Source organism: Eretmochelys imbricata, chromosome 24 (genome assembly GCF_965152235.1).
Source record: "Eretmochelys imbricata isolate rEreImb1 chromosome 24, rEreImb1.hap1, whole genome shotgun sequence".
In the NCBI taxonomy this organism is placed as follows: domain Eukaryota; kingdom Metazoa; phylum Chordata; order Testudines; family Cheloniidae; genus Eretmochelys; species Eretmochelys imbricata.
Genome location: NC_135595.1, coordinates 6,992,016 through 7,017,377, shown reverse-complemented (window position 1 = coordinate 7,017,377; position 25,362 = coordinate 6,992,016). Strand labels below are relative to the sequence as shown.

At 42.6% G+C, this 25,362-nt stretch overlaps 1 protein-coding gene across 4 annotated transcripts; it reads left to right on the top strand.

The window, feature by feature from the left end:
- Positions 1-2,659: 2,659 nt before the first annotated feature.
- On the top strand, positions 2,660-14,184 carry LOC144279722 (uncharacterized). 4 transcript variants are annotated; one of them, XR_013348690.1, is made up of 6 exons: positions 2,660-2,807; positions 7,269-7,340; positions 7,930-8,134; positions 9,998-10,101; positions 12,603-12,710; positions 13,983-14,184. XR_013348690.1 is itself a non-coding variant. In XM_077841330.1 (5 exons), exons 1-4 carry the CDS (start codon positions 3,583-3,585, stop codon positions 12,705-12,707), a joined length of 327 nt encoding a protein of 108 aa, XP_077697456.1. In that variant the 5' UTR covers positions 3,524-3,582; the 3' UTR covers positions 12,708-12,710; positions 13,983-14,184. The 4 variants fall into 4 exon arrangements, 1 of the variants encoding a protein (XP_077697456.1); XR_013348691.1 differs by lacking the exon at positions 2,660-2,807 and adding an exon at positions 3,524-3,628; XR_013348689.1 differs by lacking the exon at positions 7,930-8,134.
- Positions 14,185-25,362: the final 11,178 nt, after the last annotated feature.

Genomic DNA, 25,362 nt, shown 5'->3' with positions numbered 1-25,362 from the left:
GTCTTGCCTTGGGATAACAAAGCCTGGTACATACCAATTTCTTTGTTAAATTGATGAATTCATATAAGCTTGCAGCGTCCAGCGGGCATAACTGGACACTGTAAGATGAAGATTCCTAGGGCTGTGTCTGGGACCGGAGATATTGGCCAGTGTCATTCGGTTAAATGAACCAAGGAGCAGCTTACATGCCAGAGGCTGTGCCCAGGAGTGGGGGTTCTCACAGCAGAGCAGGGTAAGGCTGACTCCCAGAGTCAAGGACTGGAGTGACCTAGCAGATCACCAGTCCGGATAACACCAGGGGAACGTCACAAAGCTCTACAGTGGCATAGCTACAGCACTGTGGAGCTGTGCTACTATAGCGCCCATAGTTTTAGACAAGCCCTACACAAAGCCAAGAAACTAAACCCAAGGAAACAGAATCATAGAATCATAGAATATCAGGGTTGGAAGGGACCTCAGGAGGTCATCTAGTCCAACCCCCTGCTCAAAGCAGGACCAATCCCCAATTAAATCATCCCAGCCAGGGCTTTGTCAAGCCTGACCTTAAAAAGCGGGTTTGAATTCCAGAAGTCTTTTAAAATGAAACCAGAAGTAACATATTAAATCTGCAGCCACATGCTGTAATTCTCTCAGAGGTCGCAAGCAAAGCAGGATACTTGAATGGAGGACCTCCAAGGAAAACACAGATTGATGGAAGAAGTAGCCCTGCTGACTCAGTACGTGACACTCTTCCCTGATTCAGACTTGTAAGGAGGCACTGTGCTGCTGGAGGTACTCTCTTTTAGACATGTAAAATTAAGGTCCTGAGCCCCTTGTGGTCCTTAAGGATACCATAGAATTCCTTGCAAAACATGGTGTGTTAACCTTGTTATGCTGGCCTAATTCCAATAAGGAAACATTGAGTTCCGCCTACCTAGATCACCCCTCCCTTTACAGTTCAACTGCATATAGCAGGATCCCATTCTATCTATATCAGATTTTTAAACTGCCATCCATCACTGTACCACCTAAGCATCTTCCACATAAAAATCAACAGCGATAGCAAATTCCCAAGTGGTCTTCCTGGAGTTACTGGCACTTCTCCCTTTACAGGGTCAAAACTCTGCTAGGGGTAGGGGGAGTTTTTTTGCTTCTGATTATTTTATTGATTTATGGTTCAGTGAGTATTCACGTCCTCTCCTTAACAGTAGTTTCATGTTGTGGCAGACTGTTAAACTGCTATCATTCTACACTAATGGCGGATGAAGTTATGCCTGTGTGAACTGTGTCTGAGCTGAAGTTTGTAGAATGCTTTGGGATCCATTTGGATTGTGCAAGGTTCTATGCATATGGTAATTATTAGTTTAAAAGTCTAGCTTTTCTAGCCCCAGCCCTTAACTGATGGCAACAGCAAAAGGAGGAGAAAAACATCACGCAGCACCCTTCTGACATCTCTGACATTGTTTCTTTTTGCATTCCTCATTCTACATCCACACACACACCTAAATTCCCTCTAAGCTGCCTGGCCGTGCAGCTGCCTATTAAGCCCTGTGCAGGGGTTCAGAGCTGTGGCGGGGAGAGATGCCTCTCTCCCAGCATGGACCTGCCATGGCACACATCACCTTCATATTGGTGCACATAACAAAATTAGAGGAAATACTGACACCCGCCCTCTTACTCCACCAGCCTCAATACTCATTTTGTCCTCTCTTATGCACATCTCAGAGCCTTCTTCCCTGCAGCCTCCTATGCATGGAATGACCTCTGCACAGCTGTTTCTCTTATCTCCTTCGCCTTGGTCAGACCACTCCTCACAATTCATTTCCATTTCTCATGAGGGAACAGGAAATGTGAGAAACCAAAAACAAAACCCAGAAGTTGGAACACATCTCTGGAGACAGGTCCACACCTGACAGACCTCGGCAATCTCATGAACTCATCCACAAACCCCTTGTCCTTTCTCTCTCCTTCCACCCCCTTTTTTGTCTGTTTGTGCCTCTGACTTCTTATGTGGCATAAAATTTATGCTCTTTGTGGCAGGGACTGCATTCATACTTGTTTCTCCAGGGTGTGCTTTGTTAGAGAATGAGCAGGCTTACCCAGAGGCGGATGGAGTAGACGGGCTTCTTTATTGTGGTACTTGTTCCCCTCGACCCAATTGTCGAGTAAGCACTGAATTAGTTACAGCACACTCTTTTTATCTAAGTTAATATGTAAATACCTACATTTACTACAACACCCCCAAAACTCTTATTGAGTAATATGAACGCCCACACAATGAATATTAATGACTATATACTGAATATAATTATCCCCGCCCCTGTTTACTGTTTACAGCATTAAGCATATTCTACAGACATTTCTACCTTGAAGATATATTTCTTTGCAATAATTGCAGCCAGGAATTCCCTTAATCAGCAGTTTGCAGAGAAGGGAGGAAGGGGCCATGACTCCGAGATTGTTTATGTAGCTGGGAAAAGAAGGCAGGGGGAGATAACACTGCTTTACACACATTTCCCCCACATTTCTTATGCAGCTGCAGCGCTTATCAATCCTTAACAAGCAGAAGGGAAGGGAAAGGGGTAGCATGTTATCTATCAAGCACAGAAAGGTGCCTGTACTTTGTCTACCAAGTGCAGAAGCGGTGCTTGTCCATGCCTCTACTCCCTAAAACCATGTTTGCATACCAGCAGTTTCCCAGGTATATGCTTAACCCCTACATATCCCAACATGCTTAAAAATGTATTTGAAGGAAAAAGTCAAGGTCACTGGTGAAGATCAAGAAATGTAGACGTTGGAGAATCTGTTGTAGGACTGCTTACTAAACTGTAAGTTACCTTTTTCAGAGTAGCAGCCATGTTAGTCTGTATTCGCAAAAAGAAAAGGAGTACTTGTGGCACCTTAGAGACTAACCAATTTATTTGAGCATAAGCTTTCGTGAGCTACAGCTCACTTCATCGGATGCATAAAAGTGGACTTTGTCTTATTATGAATAAGTGGTTCCCAGAGTTGTAGAAGGGGTATTTTCTCCGGTTTCTTCCCCTTGTGGTTGCCTTCTCTCAAACGTTCTGAAAGTAAAACATCTCCTAAAGAAGACTTTTCACATCTTCTTTCTTGTTTAAAATTACTGTTCTTTTCATCACTTTTTCACTTTTGCTAGCTGACTTCCTGACCTTTAACAATTGTCTCTTGGCAAACAAAGTTGGCATTGTTGTTAAAGGTCAGGAAGTTGGCAATCAATGCCTGTCTTCAGTAGGAAACCTTCTCCCAAAATTAAAAACTTCCAGCAGTGCCTTTCCCGGCACTATTCATTGGATTTTCCCTCTGTTTCCACTTGTAGTTTAACGCATTTTAACACGAAGAGCTGCAGCTCAGTTTGTGGTACTGTGTACGGTATATATAGGCAATCCTCTGGGGGGGGGGGGGAAATGTTTGGCAAAACTGTCCTGCCTTTTCTCATAAACCATGAGGGAGTCATTTGTTCCAACCCTTAGAGCAGTGTCATTTCCTTTTATACACCAAGCAACTGCATTGGTTCCTCAAAAAATTACAAAATAGGACAAGGCTAAGAAGCAGGCAGTGGGCTGAACCAGCTGTGACAGAATGGGCTTTTTACTAACAGCAGCCTTTGTTTTCCAGACTTTACTGGGTAAATATTTTACTTTAACTTTTCTGTGGATTGCAGTTAATTAAGTGATGCTGTTAATTGTACTGATCAAGAAATTGTACCTACCATGTGCTTATAAAGGAAAGTTGCTTCTTCAGCAGTTAATAATCATTTGTTTGGACTCTTATTTTGATTTGGCCATGTGATTAGCATAACAAATGAAGAAGAGAGGGAACAGTGAATAAATAAGTGAAAGAGAGGGATCAAAAACCACCTGAGTAAAGTGCAATAGAAGTAAAGCTTACAGGGTACAGTTTTATATTATACCATCCTTTCCATGTAAAATTGTATCCTAAAATACTTTACAGAATAGCTGCATGTAATATAGTTAAATAATAGCGGAGACAGACATGAAGAGGCACAAGAAAGGAAGATGAGAGTTTTCAGTGAGTATCTGAAGCAAGATGTAGGGTGGCTGAGGAAGAGATGCAGAAATTCTTATGATCCGGAGAAGGTGGCTCTTGCACCATCGTGAGGAGAGGCAATAAGGAGACCATTTTTAGATGAGCAAGGAGGACAACAGGGAGCGACAAGGTATGTAAGAGGGACTGGAATTATTTTTATGGAGTATTTTAAAAGCAAGGGGGACAATTTGGATCTTAAAACCAGAGTAGGGTTAGCACAGGCGTGATGCAAGTGTTCTTACTAGGTGCCCCAAAAGACACATGCAGTGTCTTCAGAAGGGTGCTCTGACGCACAGGTGTAGGGGAAGACCTTCCGGCTAATGGTTTGCTTCTGAAGGATGAAGCACAATAGATGCTGTTTGGGAGGCACTACTCTCCTCTATTACCTGAATGTGAAATGAAATAAAGCCTTTCAAAACTGATAGGAAATTTAGTAAGTGGAAAAATCTACTGCAGCCGTCAAACTGCCATGTGCTACGATCCCGTAGATTGCTCATTTTAAGCAGGGTCAGGCTGGCTGGAGCAATTCTTGATGGGAGTCCTTCAAGCTACATTTTCTGAAGTGTCAGAAGCAGTTTCAGAAAGTAAGGAGGCATCAGTTCCCCTTTTAGATCAGCACAGTACCAAAGCCCTATGTTGACGACAGATGGCATTGTGCTGCAGGACCTGCCACCTTTCAAATTAGATGTAAAGCCAATGTCCTGTAAACTTGATTCACTAAAGATCTTGTGAAACCTTTTTGTAAGAGTGGGGTTGTTGTTAACCCAGGGGTTCTGGCCAAACTCCAACTTACATAATTACATTCTGTCTTCCTAAATTCCCAGCAGCCTCTAATAGGAAAAGCATTCTTTTCTTCCTCATCTGTTTGATAGCATTGCTGTTAAACACCTGTCACATTTCACCCCAGAGGTTTTTGCTTTTCAATGATGGGCACAACTATTAATAGGTTTGTATAAAAGTCTGTTGGTGAGCTCCATTAGGCATTTTATGATCCTTATGGATATATACTATCGAAACATCTTATCATTTTCAGTGGTTTTTTTTCTACAACACAAAATATTAAACTAACTTTGCTTCACCTATACAATTCAGTCGCTTTTGGCATGTTTTTAATAGTATTTGATACACACACAAAAATGAAAAAGGTCTTAAATGTAATTTGCTTTTTTCTTTTAGCTTTAGCTTTAATTGCATACTTTCAACTTCCTGTTTTTAAATTTATTTACTTTTGACTCTGATGGAGAAAATGCCAAATAAGCTGTTATAAGCACTGATGTCAGATCACCACTTGCTGGGGATTTCCAGATGGAAATTACAGGTTCTTTTCTAACTTCCCTCCTTACCCTTCAACAGCCAATTAATAAATAACAAATACACTTAATTTAAATGTGGCACAAACAATACTAGATGATATCCATAGTTCCAATATAATGTTTTTAAAGGAATTGATTGGATTGGAACAATGCTTTTGAAGAGAGGCTGCTAAAGCAAGTTTAAGACATGGAAGAATTTGTAACTAGGGGCAGAGGTTAAAGTCTATACTATAAAAGCAAAAAAGGACAGCACATTTTTAAAGACTGAACAATTATTTAGGGCTTTATTTACATTTGAATTGGAGATGGGTGCAAGCTAGACAATTCAGATGCAGGTTCAGTTTTGGGGATTCCAAGCTTCCTTCCAAGTTCTGGGGTGCTTTGGAAACACAGGGTGACAAGTTGGCTCACAGAGAAATCTAGATCTGAGTTTGGGTCCAATTTCCAAGCATCTTTACAGACTGGGTTTATTTAGATTTGGGCTTCTAGGTCAGTCTGCTCTATAGACTCTGATTGAAAAAATTCAAGCATCTATTTCAAACCCCTCTAAAGTGTGATGGTGTCAAAATGTGGTATCCCAGTCCACCCCTCATCAGAATCACGTAATAAATATGTAAGCTATCAATAATCTTATCCCAAATAGTGTAATAAAGGTAAAGCCAATATGGGCCTCAAACTCAAGGTGATGTTCTTCTATTTCCTGTCCTGATAGCATATGCATTTGCCTAATGAGTAACAGAACACTAGACCTAAACCACAATGAAATGAAATAGCAGGAATATCATGACAGATACAAGAGGCATGGCTAAACACCAATAACTCTCATGCCTTAGTTCTTTACAAACATGCAGAAATCAATTTATCTGGTAGGTAAATAGATAATTCTCTCACAGAACAATGAACAACCATTGGGGGTGAAAAGAAAAAATACTGATTAAAGACACTGAACCACACCCCAACACTGATAATTAAAAAGGCCAAGTTGGGATCTACACATGGGAGCATGCCTATGCATGAGAGTAACTATTTGCACAAATGGGCCTTTCCCCAAAATCCAACGGTCTTCCAATATTACAGTCTGAAAAGGAGTTTAAACTCAGACTTTTGAAAAAATTTATTGACTGATATTTAGCCATTTCCCCTTTCTTGAGTCTTTAAAACTGTACAATTTCAGAAAGGCTAGGCATTTAGAAAGCTTATTCCAATCAGAAGCGTAATCTCATTTTAAGAAGCTTGAGATAAAGGAAGTAGAGAGGGCTCGATCTTTTTTCAGAGAAAGCAGTAATATTATTCAAAATCCAGTTTATGGTGTCTAGACACTAAGGTAATGGGAGAATTTTTTTACATTCATAGACATATCATAGAGAAATTGATATCCACGTTAAACATACTGACCCATAGAAGAGTACAAAAAACTTTAGCATTGGATATGTGATCATTGCCCAGCATGGATCAATAGCTCCAAATACATACCTTTAGAGGAAAATATGAGTTCTCACACACAATTCTAAGTCATTTTGTAATATGATGCCTTTCATCCAAGGTTCTCAAAGCTAATAATGAGCCATTCTGTGACCCCCTTACTCCCGCTAGGGAGCAATTACTGGCACAAGAAATCCCAATAAATCAATGTCACTATTCATGTGAGTAGCTGTTCACCAGTGGGAGTGAGGCATTCACAGTCTGACCCTATGAGAATCTCAGTTCTCAGGATATATGAAGACAGGTTTGTATTGTTTTTTTGCACTAATGTATTGCTTTCCCCACTCCTCCCCAGGAAATGTATTGCACTTGTATTGTATTGCACTAGTGTATTGCTTCCCCCCTCTCCTCCCTCCTGCCCAGAAATGTATTGCACTTGTATTTGTATTGCACTAATGTATTGCTTTCCCCCCGTCCCACCAGGAAATGCTGCTGGAGAAGGACAGAAATCATATGAAAATTTTTTCCTTTGGAACTACACATTTTATTTCTATGGTGAGAGAACATACTGCACTTTGATCAAGTTGTATAAAATATGTAAACAGATCATAAACATTTCAAGACGATCTACCCTGAATTTAAGCTTTTTCTTGCATCTCTTTTAGAAAAACAATATTTTTCGGTGTTTTCAAATTTCTTTTGACATGTATTGTTCACAGCTTCTGTGCTGTTCAGAGAACAGGCACAGATTTTACAATATGACTGAAAAGGAGTGTAAGTGGCTATGTTCACTGCTGTTGAACCCCTGGTGCCAGGTCACAGTGTTACAGTGGTCTTAGCCTCTAGCAACCCCTATTAATCTCTTCTTGTGCCCTGCGATGGCCTGTTTGTGGCTATGTCTTCTATGGTTTAGCCCACGGGAGGGCAAACTACGGCCCGTGCGCCGGATCTGGCCCGTCAGGGCTTTCAATCTGGCCAGCGGGATTGCCAGCCCCATGGCGCAGTGGGGCTAAGGCAGGCTCCTTGCCTGCCCCGGCCCCACGCCGCTCCCAGAAGCGGCCGGCACCACCTTAGTTTATGCCAATTAGTTTATGCATTTTTTTTTAATTATTTTTTTACCATTACACCACTGTCCCTAACCCAGCTCCTCCGGGAGCCTCCCCAGATACTCTGATATGCCACAGGAGCCGGCAGCGTGATATCTAGCCAGTCTACCTCCAAACTGCACCCAGAGAACCTCTGTATGTGCTCATGCTTCATACCATCCACTTCCTCACTCTTGTGTCCTGTCCTGATGCTGAATGGTGGGACCTGCAGTCACCTGCACCTGAGGAGGGCGAGGAACCCAGGTGGGTCAGTCTGTACTCCACTCTGGTTCCAAGGCGCACCAGAAATATTAGTTGGAGGCTCCTCCACGGAGCTGTAAGCACAGGTGTGTACCTGGCATGGTTCACAAACTCCCACAACCCCTGTCCCTTCTGCGGCAAGAGAGAGCCCGGCACACACATATGTAGGTTGTAGCCCCTTTTCTGGCTCCTCTGATCATCAGTGTCTTTGCAGTCTCTGCCACTGGTTGTCTCTGCTGCTGTTTTCTGCCACAGTCATCACCTCCGCCTTTCACCCCAACGCTGTTCTGAGGTTCCACCATTTAGCCCAGTTCTCAGTGATTTTAGCTCTTTAGTGATTTCACTGGGTAGTGAGGAACCTCTCTGCTGACTGCCTCTTCTGCACTGTCTTTTCACCGCAATACTGTCTCCATACTAGGGCTCAGGTTCATCTCCCTCAGATCAATTAACAATGAGTTCTGCTCTAGTGGTCACTCAGGAAAAATGAATCTAGTTGGCTCTTAACACTGGGTGGAAAGTAGAGAGGAATCAAAAGGCTTCTAGGACCCTTTAAACAGGTCCACACAACCAGGTAAGAACACCCATCCCCATGCCCTCTAATTCTTATTTGGATTTGGCATCACTACGCCCTGCTTACTGAATGAAGTTAAATGTAGGGTAGCCCCCTCAAACAGGGCATGCTAAGTACAGACCTGCTGCCCTTTACTCATACAATAAGGATAACAACATTTCATTATGCCTGTATTCAATACTAAAGTGAATTTTAACCCAAAACAGCCAAAATTGATCACTTTGGCAATGTGGGTCTTTCTCTTGATTCTCTCTAGGCAGAGGTATGTCTGCAAAGTCTTCTCCTCAGATCTTTTCCCTAGTTCATCACTAGATGTCAGGGGAGAGCTCATTCAGATCCTACTTACACAGAAATGTACCTTCTGAATGTGCAAATGTGTACCACGTGCAACGGGTGCAGATTGTGTCCCTCTGATGGGTAACATTAAAGTTTGGCTATTAAAACATATACCCTTGAATGACTTATTTTACATTGTTTCCTCTATATTCCCATCCTAAAACACACTCCAACCCCAGAAAGGCTGTGGTTGCATGCAAGTTTCAGTATATCGCAGGAGAAAAACCCTCTGTTGTGTAACACTTACAATTGCTCAAGTACTCCAACAAGCAACCCATACATTAAGGACACGAGGAAATTCGGTTATGAGGACACACTGCCCAGAGAGCAAATCAGCAGCTTGTATGAAAGGCAGTCACCACACAGCCCCATTCAACACATGCATATCACGCTTACGGGACGGCCTGTTGGTATCTCCCTGCGTGTTCTGAAGTATTACCCTGTGCAATTATGAATATAAATACTGGTGCAGACCTCAAGTTAAACATGAACATTGTACCTTGATATTTAAATAAAATATTAAGTAAAATATTTAACTTTATATTTAAATTGTTCCTGAAAGAGCTAATAAACAGCTAAGTACCAATATTTACATGTACCGAAAAATATCAGTTTTGAATTTTCTGATGAACTTTGTGAGTCTAAAGTGTTAATAGAAAATGTCACAGCATCTAAGTCCAAGACTGTCTCTATACTCTTCTGTCTTCCTGTATGTGCTCATATCCTTAACTCCAGCTTAACAAAGCTAATTTTGTTTGGGAACTTCTTGTGTTTTCCAATGTTCAAAATGTTTGACATGCACAGAGAACAAAGTAGGCTGGGAGAGGGGTTCATCTGTTCTGATGTGTGATTTTAAATAGAACATAGATACTCTGGGTATGTGAGAGGCACCTTCAATAATTATAAATATATTTGTACAAGATGCAACCAGACTCATCCAAAACCATTTTGTCATTTAGACAATTACACGTATGATGATGATCCTTCAGAAAACTCCACAGATTATTATTCTCCAGAATTCGTCACAGTTGATTATAGTGAATTCAAAACTTCATTTGGAAAGGTAGGTTAGTTTCTTTCCTATTCCTCAAAACACAAAGATGCAATCATTATTTGCAGTAAAGGCTGTTGCAATGAAGTGGATAGATTTCTAAAAATGGTCAGATAATTTATTTAAAAAAATATGCTAAGAAAATCATCAACATATTATTCAAGGAGAGGGATATTCACCTGTATGCAAAGGGCCACCATAAAGACTTTGCATCACTTAAGACCCCTTCAGTCCCATCTTGAAGATCACCCTAATATTATACATTTAACTCAGATCTATACACAGGGGGTGCCACAGAGAAGCTGGTCCGTGAGAACAATCAGGCCTTCAGCCTACTCGCAACAGGCTCTGCTAAAGAGAATGAACCAAGCCCAATCCATCTGGGGACAACTGATTGCCTAAATTGCTGGCCAGCAGCTAATTAGTTAAGGAACACCTTCTGAGAAGAATCAGAGGGGTAGCCGTGTTAGTCTGTATCCACAAAAACAACGAGGAGTCCGGTGGCACCTTAAAGACTAACAGATTTATTTGGGCATAAGCTTTTGTGGGTAAAAAACCCACTTCTTCCGATTCATGGAGTGAAAATTATAGATACAGGCATAAATATACTGGCACACGAAGAGAAGGGAATGAATTGGCCTTCTCTGACTGACCCTGACTGAATTGGCCTTGCCAGCACTGGTTCTCCACTTGTAAGGTAACTCTCTTCTCTTAATGTGCCAATATATATTTATGCTTGTATCTGTAATTTTCACTCCATGCATCTGAAGAAGTGGGGTTTCTATCCATGAAAGCTTATTCCCAAATGTATCTGTTAGTCTTTAATGTGCCACTGGACTCCTCGTTCTTCTGAGAAAAGGAACATTCCTGAAGGCAGAAAGAGGAAAGCACCCATGTGGAGGGCTTCTCAGGGGGAGCTAGTGAGGGAGCTCACTGGGAAAGGACACCAAGGCAGAATGCTCCTAGGTGGGAGAGGTTGGAGGGAACTATGAATGCCAAGTTCCAGCAAAAGCTGGTCCCAATGGACAGACTTCACCAGACAGCAGCAGGAGCACCAGAAAAAAGGAATTATATGCTGCTCCAAGGAAGGGTTGTCATGGTATCACGTCTGTGGGGACCCTGAATCAAGAGGAGACCCTTCCCCACTGGATGACAAGAGACCCTGACTCCAGAAGAGGGGTTTGGATCAAGAGGACCCCACTGGCCAATGATCTGGACATAAATGGGAGAGATGGATGAAGATTAATTCAGCTTCTTCCCCCTCCACCTAGGATGCTGGGGTGGAGCCCTATTTGTGTAAATGTTCCACCCTTGGGTTAACTAAACCCAAACCGTGAAGGGGCACTGTTCAAATAACATAAGCCTCATTGGACTTATTGAAAGCCCAATGGGGGAAACTGAGACAGAGACATAACTGCAGCAGTGAACTGTGCCACCAGTAGATGTTTCAGGGGTGAGGGCCCTCATTACAGGCGGTTTATTTACAAAAACACTTACCAAATTCTTGATTCAAAAATGTAAAATTAAATAAATCTGGCCACAAAATATTCATCAAATACTCAAACTGAAACCCATAACAAACATGCTGAAGATATGGTTATTTTTGCAGTTAATGCAGAAAAAGCAAGTGTCAGGGAAAATATTTACTGCAACAATTCTAGTTCCACTGTATAATGGAAGAGTATCAAACTCACCCAAAATCACAGACACTCCTGCATATCTAGCATAGAATGGATTCAGTTTTATCTTGTCATAACATGGATTTAGTCTGTTTGCCAGAAGCTGGGAATGGAAGACAGGGGATGGATCACTTGATGATTACCTGTTCTGTTCATTCCCTCTGGGGCCCTGGCATTGGCCACTGTCGGAAGACAGGATATTGGGCTAGATGGACCTTTGGTCTGACCCAGTATGCCCGCGCGACAGGCTGATGGTTAGGGTGTCGTCAGTAAAACCAAGTGCATTAGGGAGTCAAGGTGAGTGAGTAATATCTTTTATTGGATCATCTTACATAGGGTGACCAGATAGCAACTGTGAAAAATCGGGACGGGGCGGGGGATAATAGGCACCTATATAAGAAAAAGTCCCAAAAAACAGGACTGTCCCTATAAAAATGGGACATCTGGTCACCCTAATCTTACAGAAGTTGTTCCAATAAAAGATATTACCTCACCCACCTTATCTCTCTAATATCCTGGGACCTACACAGCTACTACTACACTGCATAAACCAAGTGCATGATTACTGAAGGGCTCTAGAGGAGGGGGATAGGAAAAGGATATGTCACCTCTTCATATATCTATTAATCTGTTGATATCTCCTCTCAATGCCGCTGCAAGACTCAGCAGCCTTGCTACTCTTAAAGACAGTGAACAAATATCTGCTAATGAGTCTCCAAACTAGCTGAACCACTCTCCCCAGTTATGTCCTATAGACACGACAAGGGGCAATGAACCTTAACTCTAGCTTTGATGCAACAGTATTCAGAATGACTGATTTTGTTAACTTTACAGGATTTGACAGAGTCTGCAGGATCATCACTCCAGGGCCATCTTCCCTTCTTTGTCCTTCTCCATCTTCTATGGTTTTTGCTACAACAATTCACACTTCTTTTGTAGAAGGTACTGAGGTTCTGTATTGTTACTTGGGTATTTGTGTGTCATCACTGTTGATTTCTTGATCTAGCAAACAGTTCACTAGTTTCCAAGGCAGCAGCAGGCTGTGTGTTATAACTCCAAGTGGAAATTACAACTCATTCTGAGCACCCAAATATGTGCTAGGAATTTCAAAGCAAAAAGAAAGGATCCTGTCACTGCTACATAAAGCTTGCAATGTAAAAACCAGATAGGACATGAGTGAGAGCCAAAGTCAGACAAAAAAGGGGAAAGAAAGAAGGGAAAGGAGTACAAAAATTAGATTATGCAGTAACTTGGTAAGACATGGAAACACCTTGGTGTATCCATTAATTTCAGTTATGGGGGGTAGTTGGCTATGCTTTCACAAGTGACATGGCAGAAGCGAGTTCTTAGAAGGGACCCAAATGAGGCTGGAGTGGAGGCCTGGCAAAAGAAGCTACAAAAGCTGGGCATGGGAGAAAGAAATGAAGGGGGAATCAAGGTTGATCTCAATGGCAGAATGGAAAAAACTGGGGGAATGCAAAGGGAGACAAGGTTGGAGATGAAAGCAAGGGTAAGGACCTTGAAATTGATATGTAGAGCAAAGTAGAGCTGGTGGATGGATATGAATTAGGGGATGATCAAAATGACAGGTGGGAAAGATGATTTGGTGGCAGAGTTTTGGATGGACTGAGGAGAGACATGGTAAGCATCCAGAAGACCACAGAACAGGCCGCAATAGTCAATGTCACAGTTTAGTAGGATATGGACAAGTCATTTAAGATAAAATTTTCAAAACCGCCTATCTGATTTATGAGCCTAATTCCCATTGACTTTTGGGACAGAACTTTTGTCATGGCTCAATCAAGTTCAATGGACAATTTACAGCAGGTAAGGATTTGTCTCTGAGATTTCAGTACAGTCATGATTCAAGGCTCTTTCAAACACACAGTGACGATATGTAAATCTCATCCTCCAAAAAAACACATCTTCATTAGATCCTAGCAAATGGTCTCTTATATAAAATGTTGACTTCTCTTTATTGGAACAATTTTATTGTCCTTTGCATTCTTTGAGCTGTGCTCAGTTGCACTAAATCTGGTTTGATGTTTGCTCCTATAATTTTATGCAAACTGTTCATAATAAAATCCAAGCTCAGTTGACTTCAATAGACAATTCACACCAGTTGAAGATTTGTCCCTTATCACTATATACTGTAAATTAAAAATAGATGGAAAGTCACCATTATAACTTGTTTATGTTTCCCCTTTATTTCAGATGTGAACAGCTTTGCTTTGAATTAGAACATTCCTCAAGGAGGAAAACAAAGAACACTGCCACACTTGTAAATTACTTCCCCTACAGTGAATCAACCATCTTTTTTTTAAGTGCAGTTTATGTATTTATTTAGGAACACAAAGATATAAAACAGATGTAACAGATATGTTTCCTCATAAGTAGTATAAATTGCATAAATGTTGACTAGCTCTTCATATCTTCTGTATTTCTTCCTCTCACATTTCCTCACTATCATTCACTGGGTTCTATTGTAAATATAAAATATGTGCCAATAAAATGAAGCACTGGCTGATCACTTCAGATCTTTTAGTGCTATCTGATGTTCTGACATCACTAGATCAGCTGATGATATCTCCCGGGAATGCAAAGGGAACTATACTAGCCATTGGATCTACTCTTGAATAGTTTCAGTTGCATCCAGAAACGGTCTGTCTTATAGACAGTTGAAACAAACAAGACATAAAGGGGACTATGGAGTAAGCATACTTACTGGTTCACCTCCCCTAAAACAATCACCTCCGTCCCATTACATTTAAAATGGATACTGCCCACTGGCCATGTTTATATGGCTGTGTTCCTATTCACTCTAGACAGGTCTCTGGCTTCCTATTGACCACAGATCCTGCAAACTCTCACGCACATGAGAGTCCTGTAAGTAGATATGTCAGAAAGAGAGAGGGCTCAGACACAGATGACAAATGATTAGATATTTCCATATGAGAGACTGAAAAAAGTGCTTTGGAAAGGAGAAGAATAAGAAAGGACATGATTGAGACATACAAAATAAAAAATGGTAGAAAAGCTCATTCAGGCACTCCCATGTACCCTCTCACATAGTATAAGATCAAGGGAACATTCAAATGAAATGGAAATGCAACAAATATATAACTGACAAAAGACAATGCATTCTTACACAAGACATAATTAACATGTGGAACTCAGGGCTGCAAGATTTCTCAAGAGATTCTCTCCTGTGTTGATTGGCTGTCTGCCTCACTCAACAACTGCCCCGCATTGCCTCCTTCTTCCTTCCTAGAGACTGGGAGTGGATGGGTCATTACACAAAGTAAAACTATTTCCCCATGTTTATTCCCGTCCCCCCCCTCACCACTGTTCCTCAGACGTTCTTGTCAGCTGCTGGAAATGGCCCACCTTGATTATCGCTACAAAAAGTTTTCTCTCCCCTCCCCGCCCCCCGCTCTCCTGCTGGTATTAGCTCATCTTAAGTGATCACTCTCCTTACAGTGTGTATGATAATACCCATTGTTTCATGTTCTCTGTGTATATAAATCTCCCCACTGTATTTTCCACTGAATGCATTCGATGAAGTGAGCTGTAGCTCACGAAAGCTTATGCTCAAATAAATTTGTTAGTCTCTAAGGTGCCACAAGTACTCCTCTTCTTCCTTCTGTCTCTCTTCTCATCTGCTCTGTTCCCATCACTCCTCTCTCTTTCCTTGTCTTTCCATTTAGCTAATCCTTGATTAATTGAACATACACACTCTTAAAAAAAAATTCATCTAATTAACATAACATTTCCCACAATCCCATTGTTCATACTGCTTCCAAGTTAAATCCTTTCCCCCAGTTCTTAATGTGTAATGAAAGAGGTGCCGGGGCTCAAGCAGTATTTTTACTTTCATAACTGACATGGCAAGCCCAGAGGTGCTATGAACTGCCAAGCCTAGAGGTGCCAGCAGGCTCAGCCCTGGCAAGCCTTGGCACAAATTAAGCACTGCTTTCCCCTACCCCATGTCTGTCTTGTCTATTTAGTTTGTGAGCTCTTCAGGGCAGGGACTATCTATTACTTTGTGTTTGTACACAATGAGACTCCATTCTTGGCTGGTCCCTAGACTCTGCTGTAATAAACATGATTAATAATAGTATCACTGGGGTCAAGAGCTTAGTAGAGTTAAAAAATGGAAATTTGTTTGTATAATGAGAATATCCGCAGTTATTTTACACACAATACTTTTTTTTAAAAAAAGATATAAAACCTCTTTCAGGCCATAAGCCAGCCACTAACAGACTGGAGTTAGGAAGAAATTTCCCATATAGGAAGGTTATTCTGTAACTGTCCATAACAATTTCTTGCTTCTTCCTTTGAAGCATCTGAAACTGGTTACTGACAGAGATGGAATACAAGTCTAGTGCGACTATCAATCTGAGCTGGTATGGCAATTCCTATGCAAGTAATGATTTGCAATATTGGGCCTGTTTTATTTCTGATCAAGCAAAAATAGTCTTGCCACAATGCATATCTGGCTTAAACTTCTGTGCAACACATGAAAAGAGGGTGGAAATGGAAAGTAAACCAAAAGCAGAGTTGTGAGGACTTTCAATTCAGTAGCAATTGTTTTTACAGGAGGGCCAGGAAACTCAGAGTGGAGCAGAACTCCATCCTGTTGGCCCTGGACAAATGCAAAGACAGAGCAGCTGGAGAGAGGTCCTGGCAATCAGAGACCTGGAAGCATGGCAGAGCAGCAGCAGAAGTCTCAGGAAGGGGTAGGAGTAGTAAGAGAGGTGGGTATGAGAAATGGCCTGAGTGAAACATAACTGTAGGAGAGGAGCTGATTGTAAATATGGTTCACACCTTACTTGACTCAGGCCAGAATCAACATTTTGGGCTCATCAGTCCCTTCAGAGTAGAAGGCGGAATTTTTCAGGAAAATGACATGAGTGTGTTTAGTCATTTCCCACACACAACAAAGTCCCAGTTCCTTCAGCATCAGTTTCCAGTAATTCAACTCATGCTGTCCTGTATTATTGTTAGTTACCAGCACCACCTTCTGGATTTTTAATGAATTACCATGATGATCTTTTCAAAAAGCTACAAGGAGTCTGGTGGCACCTTAAAGACTAAGCCCTGGTCTACACTAGGACTTTAGGTTGAATTTAGCAGCATTAAATCGATGTAAATCTGCACCCGTCCACACGATGAAGACCTTTATTTTGACTTAAAGGGCTCTTAAAATCGATTTCCTTACTCCACCCCTGACAAGTGGATTCGCGCTTAAATCGGCCTTGCTGGCTTGAATCTGGGGTACTGTGGACACAATTCGACGGTATTGGCCTCCGGGAGCTATCCCTGAGTGCTCCATTGTGACCGCTCTGGACAGCACTCTCAACTCAGATGCACTGGCCAGGTAGACAGGAAAAGAACCGCGAACTTTTGAATCTCATTTCCTGTTTGGCCAGCGTGGCAAGCTGCAGGTGACCATGCAGAGCTCATCAGCACAGGTGACCATGATGGAGTCCCAGAATCGCAAAAGAGCTCCAGCATGGACCGAACAGGAGGTACGGGATCTGATCGCTGTTTGGGGAGAGGAATCCGTGCTATCAGAACTCCGTTCCAGTTTTCAAAATGCCAAAACCTTTGTCAAAATCTCCCAGGACATGAAGGACAGATGCCATAACAGGGACCTGAAGCAGTGCCGCGTGAAACTGAAGGAGCTGAGGCAAGCCTACCAGAAAACCAGAGAGGCGAACGGCCACTCCGGGTCAGAGCCCCAAACATGCCGCTTCTATGATGAGCTGCATGCCATTTTAGGGGGTTCAGCCACCACTACCCGAGCCGTGTTGTTTGACTCCTTCAATGGAGATGGAGGCAATACGGAAGCAGGTTTTGGGGACGAAGAAGATGATGATGATGATGATGAGGTTGTAGATAGCTCACAGCAAGCAAGCGGAGAAACCGGTTTTCCCCACAGCCAGGAACTGTTTCTCACCCTGGACCTGGAGCCAGTACCCCCGAACCCACCCAAGGCTGCTTTCTGGACCCGGCAGGCGGAGAAGGGACCTCTAGTGAGTGTACCTTTTAAAATACTATACATGGTTTAAAAGCAAGCATGTGAAAGGATTACTTTGCCCTGGCATTCGCGGTTCTCCTGGATGTACTCCCAAAGCCTTTGCAAAAGGTTTCTGGGGAGGGCAGCCTTATTGCATCCTTCATGGTAGGACATTTTACCACTCCAGGCCAGTAACACATACTCGGGAATCATTGTAGAACAAAGCATTGCAGTGTATGTTTGCTGGCATTCAAACAACGTCCGTTCTTTATCTCTCTGTGTTATCCTCAGGAGAGTGAGATATAATTCATGGTCACCTGGTTGAAATAGAGTTCTTTTCTTCAAGGGACACTCAGAGGAGCCCATTCCTGCTGGGCTGTTTGCCTGTGGCTAAACAGAAATGTTCCCCGCTGTTAGCCACAGGGAGGGGGGAAGGTTGAGGGGGTAGCCACGCGGTGGGGGGAGGCAAAATGCAACCTTGTAACAAAAGCACATGTGCTATGTATGTAATGTTAACAGCAAGGTTTACCCTGAAAGAGTGTAGCCACTGTTTTATAAAATGTGTCTTTTTAAATACCACTGTCCCTTTTTTTTTCTCCACCAGCTGCATGTGTTTCAATGATCACAGGATCTTCTCCTTCCCAGAGGCTAGTGAAGATTAGAAAGAAAAAAAAACACACTCCCGATGAAATGTTCTCCGAGCTCCACCACAGAGGACTGCCCAAAAAAAAGAAGGCTGTCATTCAATAAATTTTAAAGTTGTAAACTTTTAAAGTGCTGTGCTTAAAGTGCTGTGTGGCATTTTCCTTCCCTCCTCCACCACCCCTCCTGGGCTACCTTGGTAGTGATCCCCCTATTTGTGTGATGAATGAATAAAGAATGCATGAATGTGAAGCAACAATGACTTTATTGCCTTTGCAAGCGGTGATTGAAGGGAGGAGGGGCGGGTGGTTAGCTTACAGGGAAGTAGAGTGAACCAAGGGGTTTCATCAAGGAGAAACAAACAGAACTTTCACACCGTAGCCTGGCCAGTCATGAAACTGGTTTTCAAAGCTTCTCTGATGCGTACCGCGCCCTCCTGTGCTCTTCTAACCGCCCTGGTGCCTGGCTGCGCGTAACCAGCAGCCAGGCGATTTGCCTCAACCTCCCACCCCGCCATAAATGTCTCCCCCTTACTCTCACAGATATTGTGGAGCACACAGCAAGCAGTAATAACAGTGGGAATATTGGTTTCGCTGAGGTCTAAGCAAGTCAGTAAACTGCGCCAGCGCGCCTTTAAACGTCCAAATGCACATTCTACCACCATTCTGCACTTGCTCAGCCTGTAGTTGAACAGCTCCTGACTACTGTCCAGGCTGCCTGTGTACAGCTTCATGAGCCATGGCATTAAGGGGTAGGCTGGGTCCCCAAGGATTCATATAGGCATTTCAACATCCCCAACAGTTATTTTCTGGTCTGGGAATAAAGTCCCTTCCTGCAGCTTTTGAAACAGACCAGAGTTCCTGAAGATGCGAGCGTCATGTACCTTTCCCGGCCATCCCACGTTGATGTTGGTGAAACGTCCCTTGTGATCCACCAGAGCTTGCAGCACTATCGAAAAGTACCCCTTGCGGTTTATGTACTCGCCGGCTTGGTGCTCCGGTGCCAAGATAGGGATATGGGTTCCGTCTATGGCCCCACCACAGTTAGGGAATCCCATTGCAGCAAAGCCATCCACTATGACCTTGCACATTTCCCAGGGTCACTACCCTTGATATCAGCAAATCTTTGATTGCGTGGGCTACTTGCATCACAGCAGCCCCAACAGTAGATTTGCTCACTCCAAATTGATTCCCAACTGACCGGTAGCTGTCTGGCGTTGCAAGCTTCCACAGAGCTATCGCCACTCGCTTCTCAACTGTGAGGGCTGCTCTCATCTTGGTATTCATGCGCCTCAGGGCAGGGGAAAGCAAGTCACAAAGTTCCATGAAAGTGCCCTTACGCATGCGAAAGTTTCGCAGCCACTGGGAATCATCCCAGACCTGCAACACTATGTGGTCCCACCAGTCTGTGCTTGTTTCCCGAGCCCAGAATCGGCGTTCCACAGCATGAACCTGCCCCATTAGCACCATGATGCATGCATTGGCAGGGCCCATGCTTTCAGAGAAATCTGTGTCCATGTCCTGATAACTCATGTGACCGCGCTGACGTCGCCTCCTCGCCCATATCGCTTTGCCCAGGTTCTGGTGCTGCATATACTGCTGGATAATGCGTGTGGTGTTTAATGTGCTCCTAATTGCCAAAGTGAGCTGAGCGGCCTCCATGCTTGCCTTGGTATGGCGTCCGCACAGAAAAAAGGCGCGGAATGATTGTCTGCTGTTGCTCTGACGGAGGGAGGGGCGACTGACGACACAGCTTACAGGGTTGGCTTCAGGGAGCTAAAATCAACAAAGGGGGTGTCTTTACATCAAGGAGTATTTCAGGCAGGACTTCACGGAGGGTTCCAATAAGAAATGGTGCACCTAAGTTATTGTTCTTATTGGAACAAGGAGGTTAGCCTGGCCTCTGATTGATACATGGCTAGATTTACCTCGCTGCACCTTCTCTGTGAGTGACTGCAGTGTGACCTAGAAGAATGAGTCCCCTAGACGGTGGAAGGGGGGAAGCAAATGAATACAGAACAAATCTGGTCTATTTCTTGTTTTGATCCACTCCATCTATCTTTTACATCTTTGGCTGGCAGCAGACGGTGCAGAAGGACTGCATGCCATCCACATCTCATGGCTGCCCGGCAGAAGACGGTGCAATACGACTGCTATCCATCCTCATCTCTTGCCTGCCCGGCAGAAGATGGTACAGTACGACTGCTAGCAATCCGTATTGCCTGCCTGTTCACCATAAGACGGTTCAATAGGACTGACTGCAGGACTAAAGAGAATGACCTGGTCAAGTCACTCCAAATTTAGTCCCTGCGCCCATGTCTGTCCAGGCGCTCCCAGCCGACGTGGCCAGGAGCACCTCGGACATGACGATGACGGCTACCAGTCGTACTGTACCGTCTGCTGCCACAAGGCAAGGGGTTGCTGCTACTGTGTAGCAATGCCGTACCGCGTCTGCCAGCACCCAGGAGACATAGGGTGACGGTTACCTGAGCGGGCTCCATGCTTGCCTTGGTATGGCGTCTGCACAGGTAACTCGGGAAAAAAGGCGCGAAACAATTGTCTGCCCTTGCTTTCACGGAGGGAGGGAGGGAATGGGGGCCTGACGATATGTACCCAGTACCACCCGCGACAATGTTTTAGCCCCATCAGGCATTGGGATCTCAACCCAGAATTCCAATGGGCAGCGGAGACTGCGGGAACTGTGGGATAGCTATCCACAGTGCAATGTTCCGGAAGTCGACTCTAGCCTCGGTACTGTGGAAGCACTCTGCCAAGTTAATGCACTTAATGCACTTAGAGCATTTTCTGTGGGGACACACACACTCGAATATATAAAACCGATTTCTAAAAAACCGACTTCTATAAATTCGACCTTATTCCGTAGTGTAGACATACCCTAACAGATTTATTTGGGCATAACACCACTTCTTCAGTTGCATCTGAAGAAGTGGTGTTTTACCCACGAAAGCTTATGCCCAAATAAATCTGTTAGTCTTTAAGGTGCCACCAGACTCCTTGTTGTTTTTGTGGATACAGACTAACATGGCTACCCCTTGATACTTTTCAAAAACCTAAAAGAAAAGGAGTACTTGTGGCACCTTAGAGACAAACCAATTTATCTGAGCTTAAGCTTTTGTGAGCTACAGCTCACTTCATCGGAAGCTGTTATCCTTTTAAAATAATTTTGACCTATTCCTATAATGGCCAGAAAAAGAAATAAAAAACTTCTGAATGTCCCACCAGTTCAACAGTTTTTATCTATCTATTTACTTATCTGTCCTATGATACAGATGCAGTTCTGTGAGTGAAGAATTGTCAGTCAAATATGTGCAAGAAATGCATGTGTTCAAAGCACGCAAATTTAGCATTTATATTATATTATTATTATTATTATTACAGTAGTGCCTAGAGACCAAACAAGAATGAAGTCCCATTGTGCTAGGCACTGTACAAACACAAAATAATAAACAGTCCTTGCTCCAAAGAACTTACACTCTAAATACACAAGACAGGCACAGGGTAGGGGAAAGCGATATAACACAGATAGCAAAAAGAATGTCATAGTTGTAAATGTTATGTTAGAGTTTTAAAATAAATGTAACGTATGTAACCATAAATACATATTTAATTATGAGCAGTGAAGTTAATGTTTTATATGATTTGCTTTCTCCAAATGAAAACTAAAGATGTATGGAAATAAGGTGATTACAGAAATGATTTATGTCTTTAAATAAGGGGACTGGCTGGCTCAGGGATATTGGGTCTCTTTATTTTTAGATCATGAGTTCAAATTCAGCCTGTAATGGTAGCAATCAAAAGTCATTACTGTTTAGTTATATGAAATGAGTTGATGAGTCAGACTCCGGCCAATTCCTAGTAGAAAAGTCACAAAAAATGCCTCCACATTTGGTGCTAATTGGTTTTGTTATTGGCAATCACATTAGAGAATTCAAGGATTGAATGGACCCTGGAGAGTGAATTCTCCTCTCACTCATGCATTTGATCCCTCTGGTTAAGGCACAGTGGGGGAATAACTACAGAGGATGCTACTGCAGCCTATCTGTTCTGTTTAATAATCTGGCATTTCTATAGAGCCTTATATTTTAACTAATGAATCCTCCTATCCCTGGTGGTGGATAAGTATTATTATCTCCATTTTACAGGCAGAGAGACTCAGTCATAGAAAGATAAATTGATCTTCCCAAATAATGTCAGATTCATGATTAGACGTTAGGAGTTCTTTTCTCCATGATCACCAAACCACACTGCCCCTGTCAAGGTTCCTCCCCCACTCTGAACTCTAGGGTACAGATGTGGGGACCTGCATGAAAAACCTCCTAAGCTTATCTTTACCAGCTTAGGTCAAAACTTCCCCAAGGTACAAAATATTCCACCCTTTGTCCTTGCCGCTACCACCACCAAACTAATACTGGTTACTGGGGAAGAGCTGTTTGGACGCGTCTTTCCCCCCAAAATACTTCCCAAAACCTTGCACCCCACTTCCTGGACAAGGTTTGGTAAAAAGCCTCACCAATTTGCCTAGGTGACTACAGACCCAGACCCTTGGATCTTAAGAACAATGAACAATGAAAAAGCATTCAGTTTTTTTACAAGAAGACTTTTAATAAAAATAGAAGTAAATAGAAATAAAGAAATCCCCCCCCCCAGGATGGTAGATATCTTACAGGGTAATTAGATTCAAAAACATAGAGAACCCCTCTAGGCAAAACCTTAAGTTACAAAAAAGATACACAGACAGAAATAGTTATTCTATTCAGCACAATTCTTTTCTCAGCCATTTAAAGAAATCATAATCTAACACATGCCTAGCTAGATTACTTACTAAAAGTTCTAAGACTCCATTCCTGGTCTATCCCCGGCAGAAAACAGCATACAGACAGACACACAGACCCTTTGTTTCTCTCCCTCCTCCCAGATTTTGAAAGTATCTTGTCTCCTCATTGGTCATTTTGGTCAGGTGCCAGCGAGGTTACCTTTAGCTTCTTAACCCTTTACAGGTGAGAGGAGCTTTCCCCTGGCCAGGAGGGATTTCAAAAGGGTTTACCCTTCCCTTTATATTTATGACAGCCCCCCTAAACAGCAGGCTTCAGTCTCTGTCCACATGAAATCTTTCACCAGCATTAAACATTTATGGCCCCAAACAGGCATGAGATGACACTGTTGTCTCAACCAGTGTTTTCCCCAGGAATTTAAATTGGGGAAGGGGGGGTGTGTCAGGGCCGATGAGGGGTGAGACCGAGAGGGTGAAGGTGGGCTGTATGGCACCATAGTCAAAACTGAAAAATGTTTCATGACCATTTTATTAGATTTAACTCATGTTTTAAAATCATCACACAAATTAAAGTAGGCTACTCAAGCCTTCTATTAAGCACTACATCTACATCCTTCTTGGTTTCTTGTTATAATTTTGCACAACTCTGTTAATGAACTTCTTGAATGCAATGCATTCATCTTTGGTAGCTTCTCGTGTGTTCGGTACTTCCATTCCTTCAGTTGATATGCTCATTAGTTCATTCACGTGATCAGGCAGAAGGTGACTTCTTTCAGAACACAAAATTCTATTCAATGATGAAAAAGAATGCTCAACTGTAGCTATTGTGACTGGGAGTAGCAAAAGATGAATTCCTACTTCCTTCATCCCGGGAAACAGCCTGAAGATTGGTCGAGGCACTAGTGATAATTAAAAAAAAGTTGAAGTCAAATCTTCATTCATTTGTTGTATGATATTCCACTGTGTTCAAATTCTCTGTGCTGTCTGAGCACATGGCAGCCCCATTGCGGTAGTGCCTCATCCACTCAACTGTAGATGTTTTATAAGACAGACATCTGTGAAAGCTATTTAGAGACTGTATAGAATCCAGAAATCACTACTGTAGATTTGTAAGAATCAAGTCTGTGTACTTTTTTAGCTGGCTTAACAAACACTTCTTGTCCTCTTCACTTAAGGGGTCAATATAAGTACCTTCATTAGTCAACTTCTGGACTGAAGTCTTTGCTTCTTCCAGTACATTTTCAATGGATATCTCAGATTGATCCAAGGGTATCTTCTATTGCTGGACAAACATCTACTACTGTTGTAGCAGATGCCTGGATAGCATTGTTTAATGACCCTAGTGGTTTCAACAGTAAACTTACAAGAGAGAGAATGGCAATAGTCTTCTCTGAACATAGTAGCAAAAGTAATCCATCAGGCTCACTACTTAGATCCATCCCATCTTGGTAGATACTTTCCAAAGCCAGTAATAACAGCTGGAGTAATTTTAAGACAACAGCCAAGGATCACTCATGAGAATGCCAGAGGGTTTTCCCCGGTTGCACTAATTTGAACTTCAGTCGCAGTGTATCTTCTATGTTTTCCAAGATATTCAGTCTTTTTAGACTCTTGCTGAAAAAAGAATATAATGAAGACATTAAATTTATAGCTTTTTTTAATGTCTTTTGAAGAGTCTGCAGCTCGTACTAGCACTAGTTGGAGTAGATGGCCTCTGCAGTGTGTATAGGAGAGAACAGGGTTACACTTTTCTCTGAGCAAAACTTGTACTCCACCATGTCTTCCAGAGAAGTTTGCAGCTCCATCAAATGTACAAGCAGCCATCTGTTTGGGGTCCAATTGACAAGCATTTAACTCTTCTAAGATGTGGGTTGTTACAGATGCAGCCGATGTGTCTTTTATAACTTGAACATCTAGAAATGCATCCACTGGCCTACTACTGACATCAAGATAATGTACACATTGACTTAATACTTGATGCCCATTTGCATCGGTGCATTCATCAGCCATGTATGTAAATTTTTTGAATGTGGTGAGAAAGTTCATCACTTTTTCAACTGCTGAGTCTTTCACTGTTTCACCACATGCTTCTAGCCAGTCAGTTGAGTTTCTTGCAGAAAGATAGTGAGCATTTGCTGG

Coding starts and splice junctions, on each gene's coding strand:
- LOC144279722 (XM_077841330.1), top strand. CDS start 3,583: ATGGGCTTTTTACTAACAGCAGCCTTTGTTTTCCAGACTTTACTGG. Junction 3,629..7,268: donor TGTTTTCCAGACTTTACTGG/GTAAATATTTTA, acceptor CCGTCCCACCAG/GAAATGCTGCTGGAGAAGGA. Junction 10,102..12,602: donor TCAAAACTTCATTTGGAAAG/GTAGGTTAGTTT, acceptor TTAACTTTACAG/GATTTGACAGAGTCTGCAGG.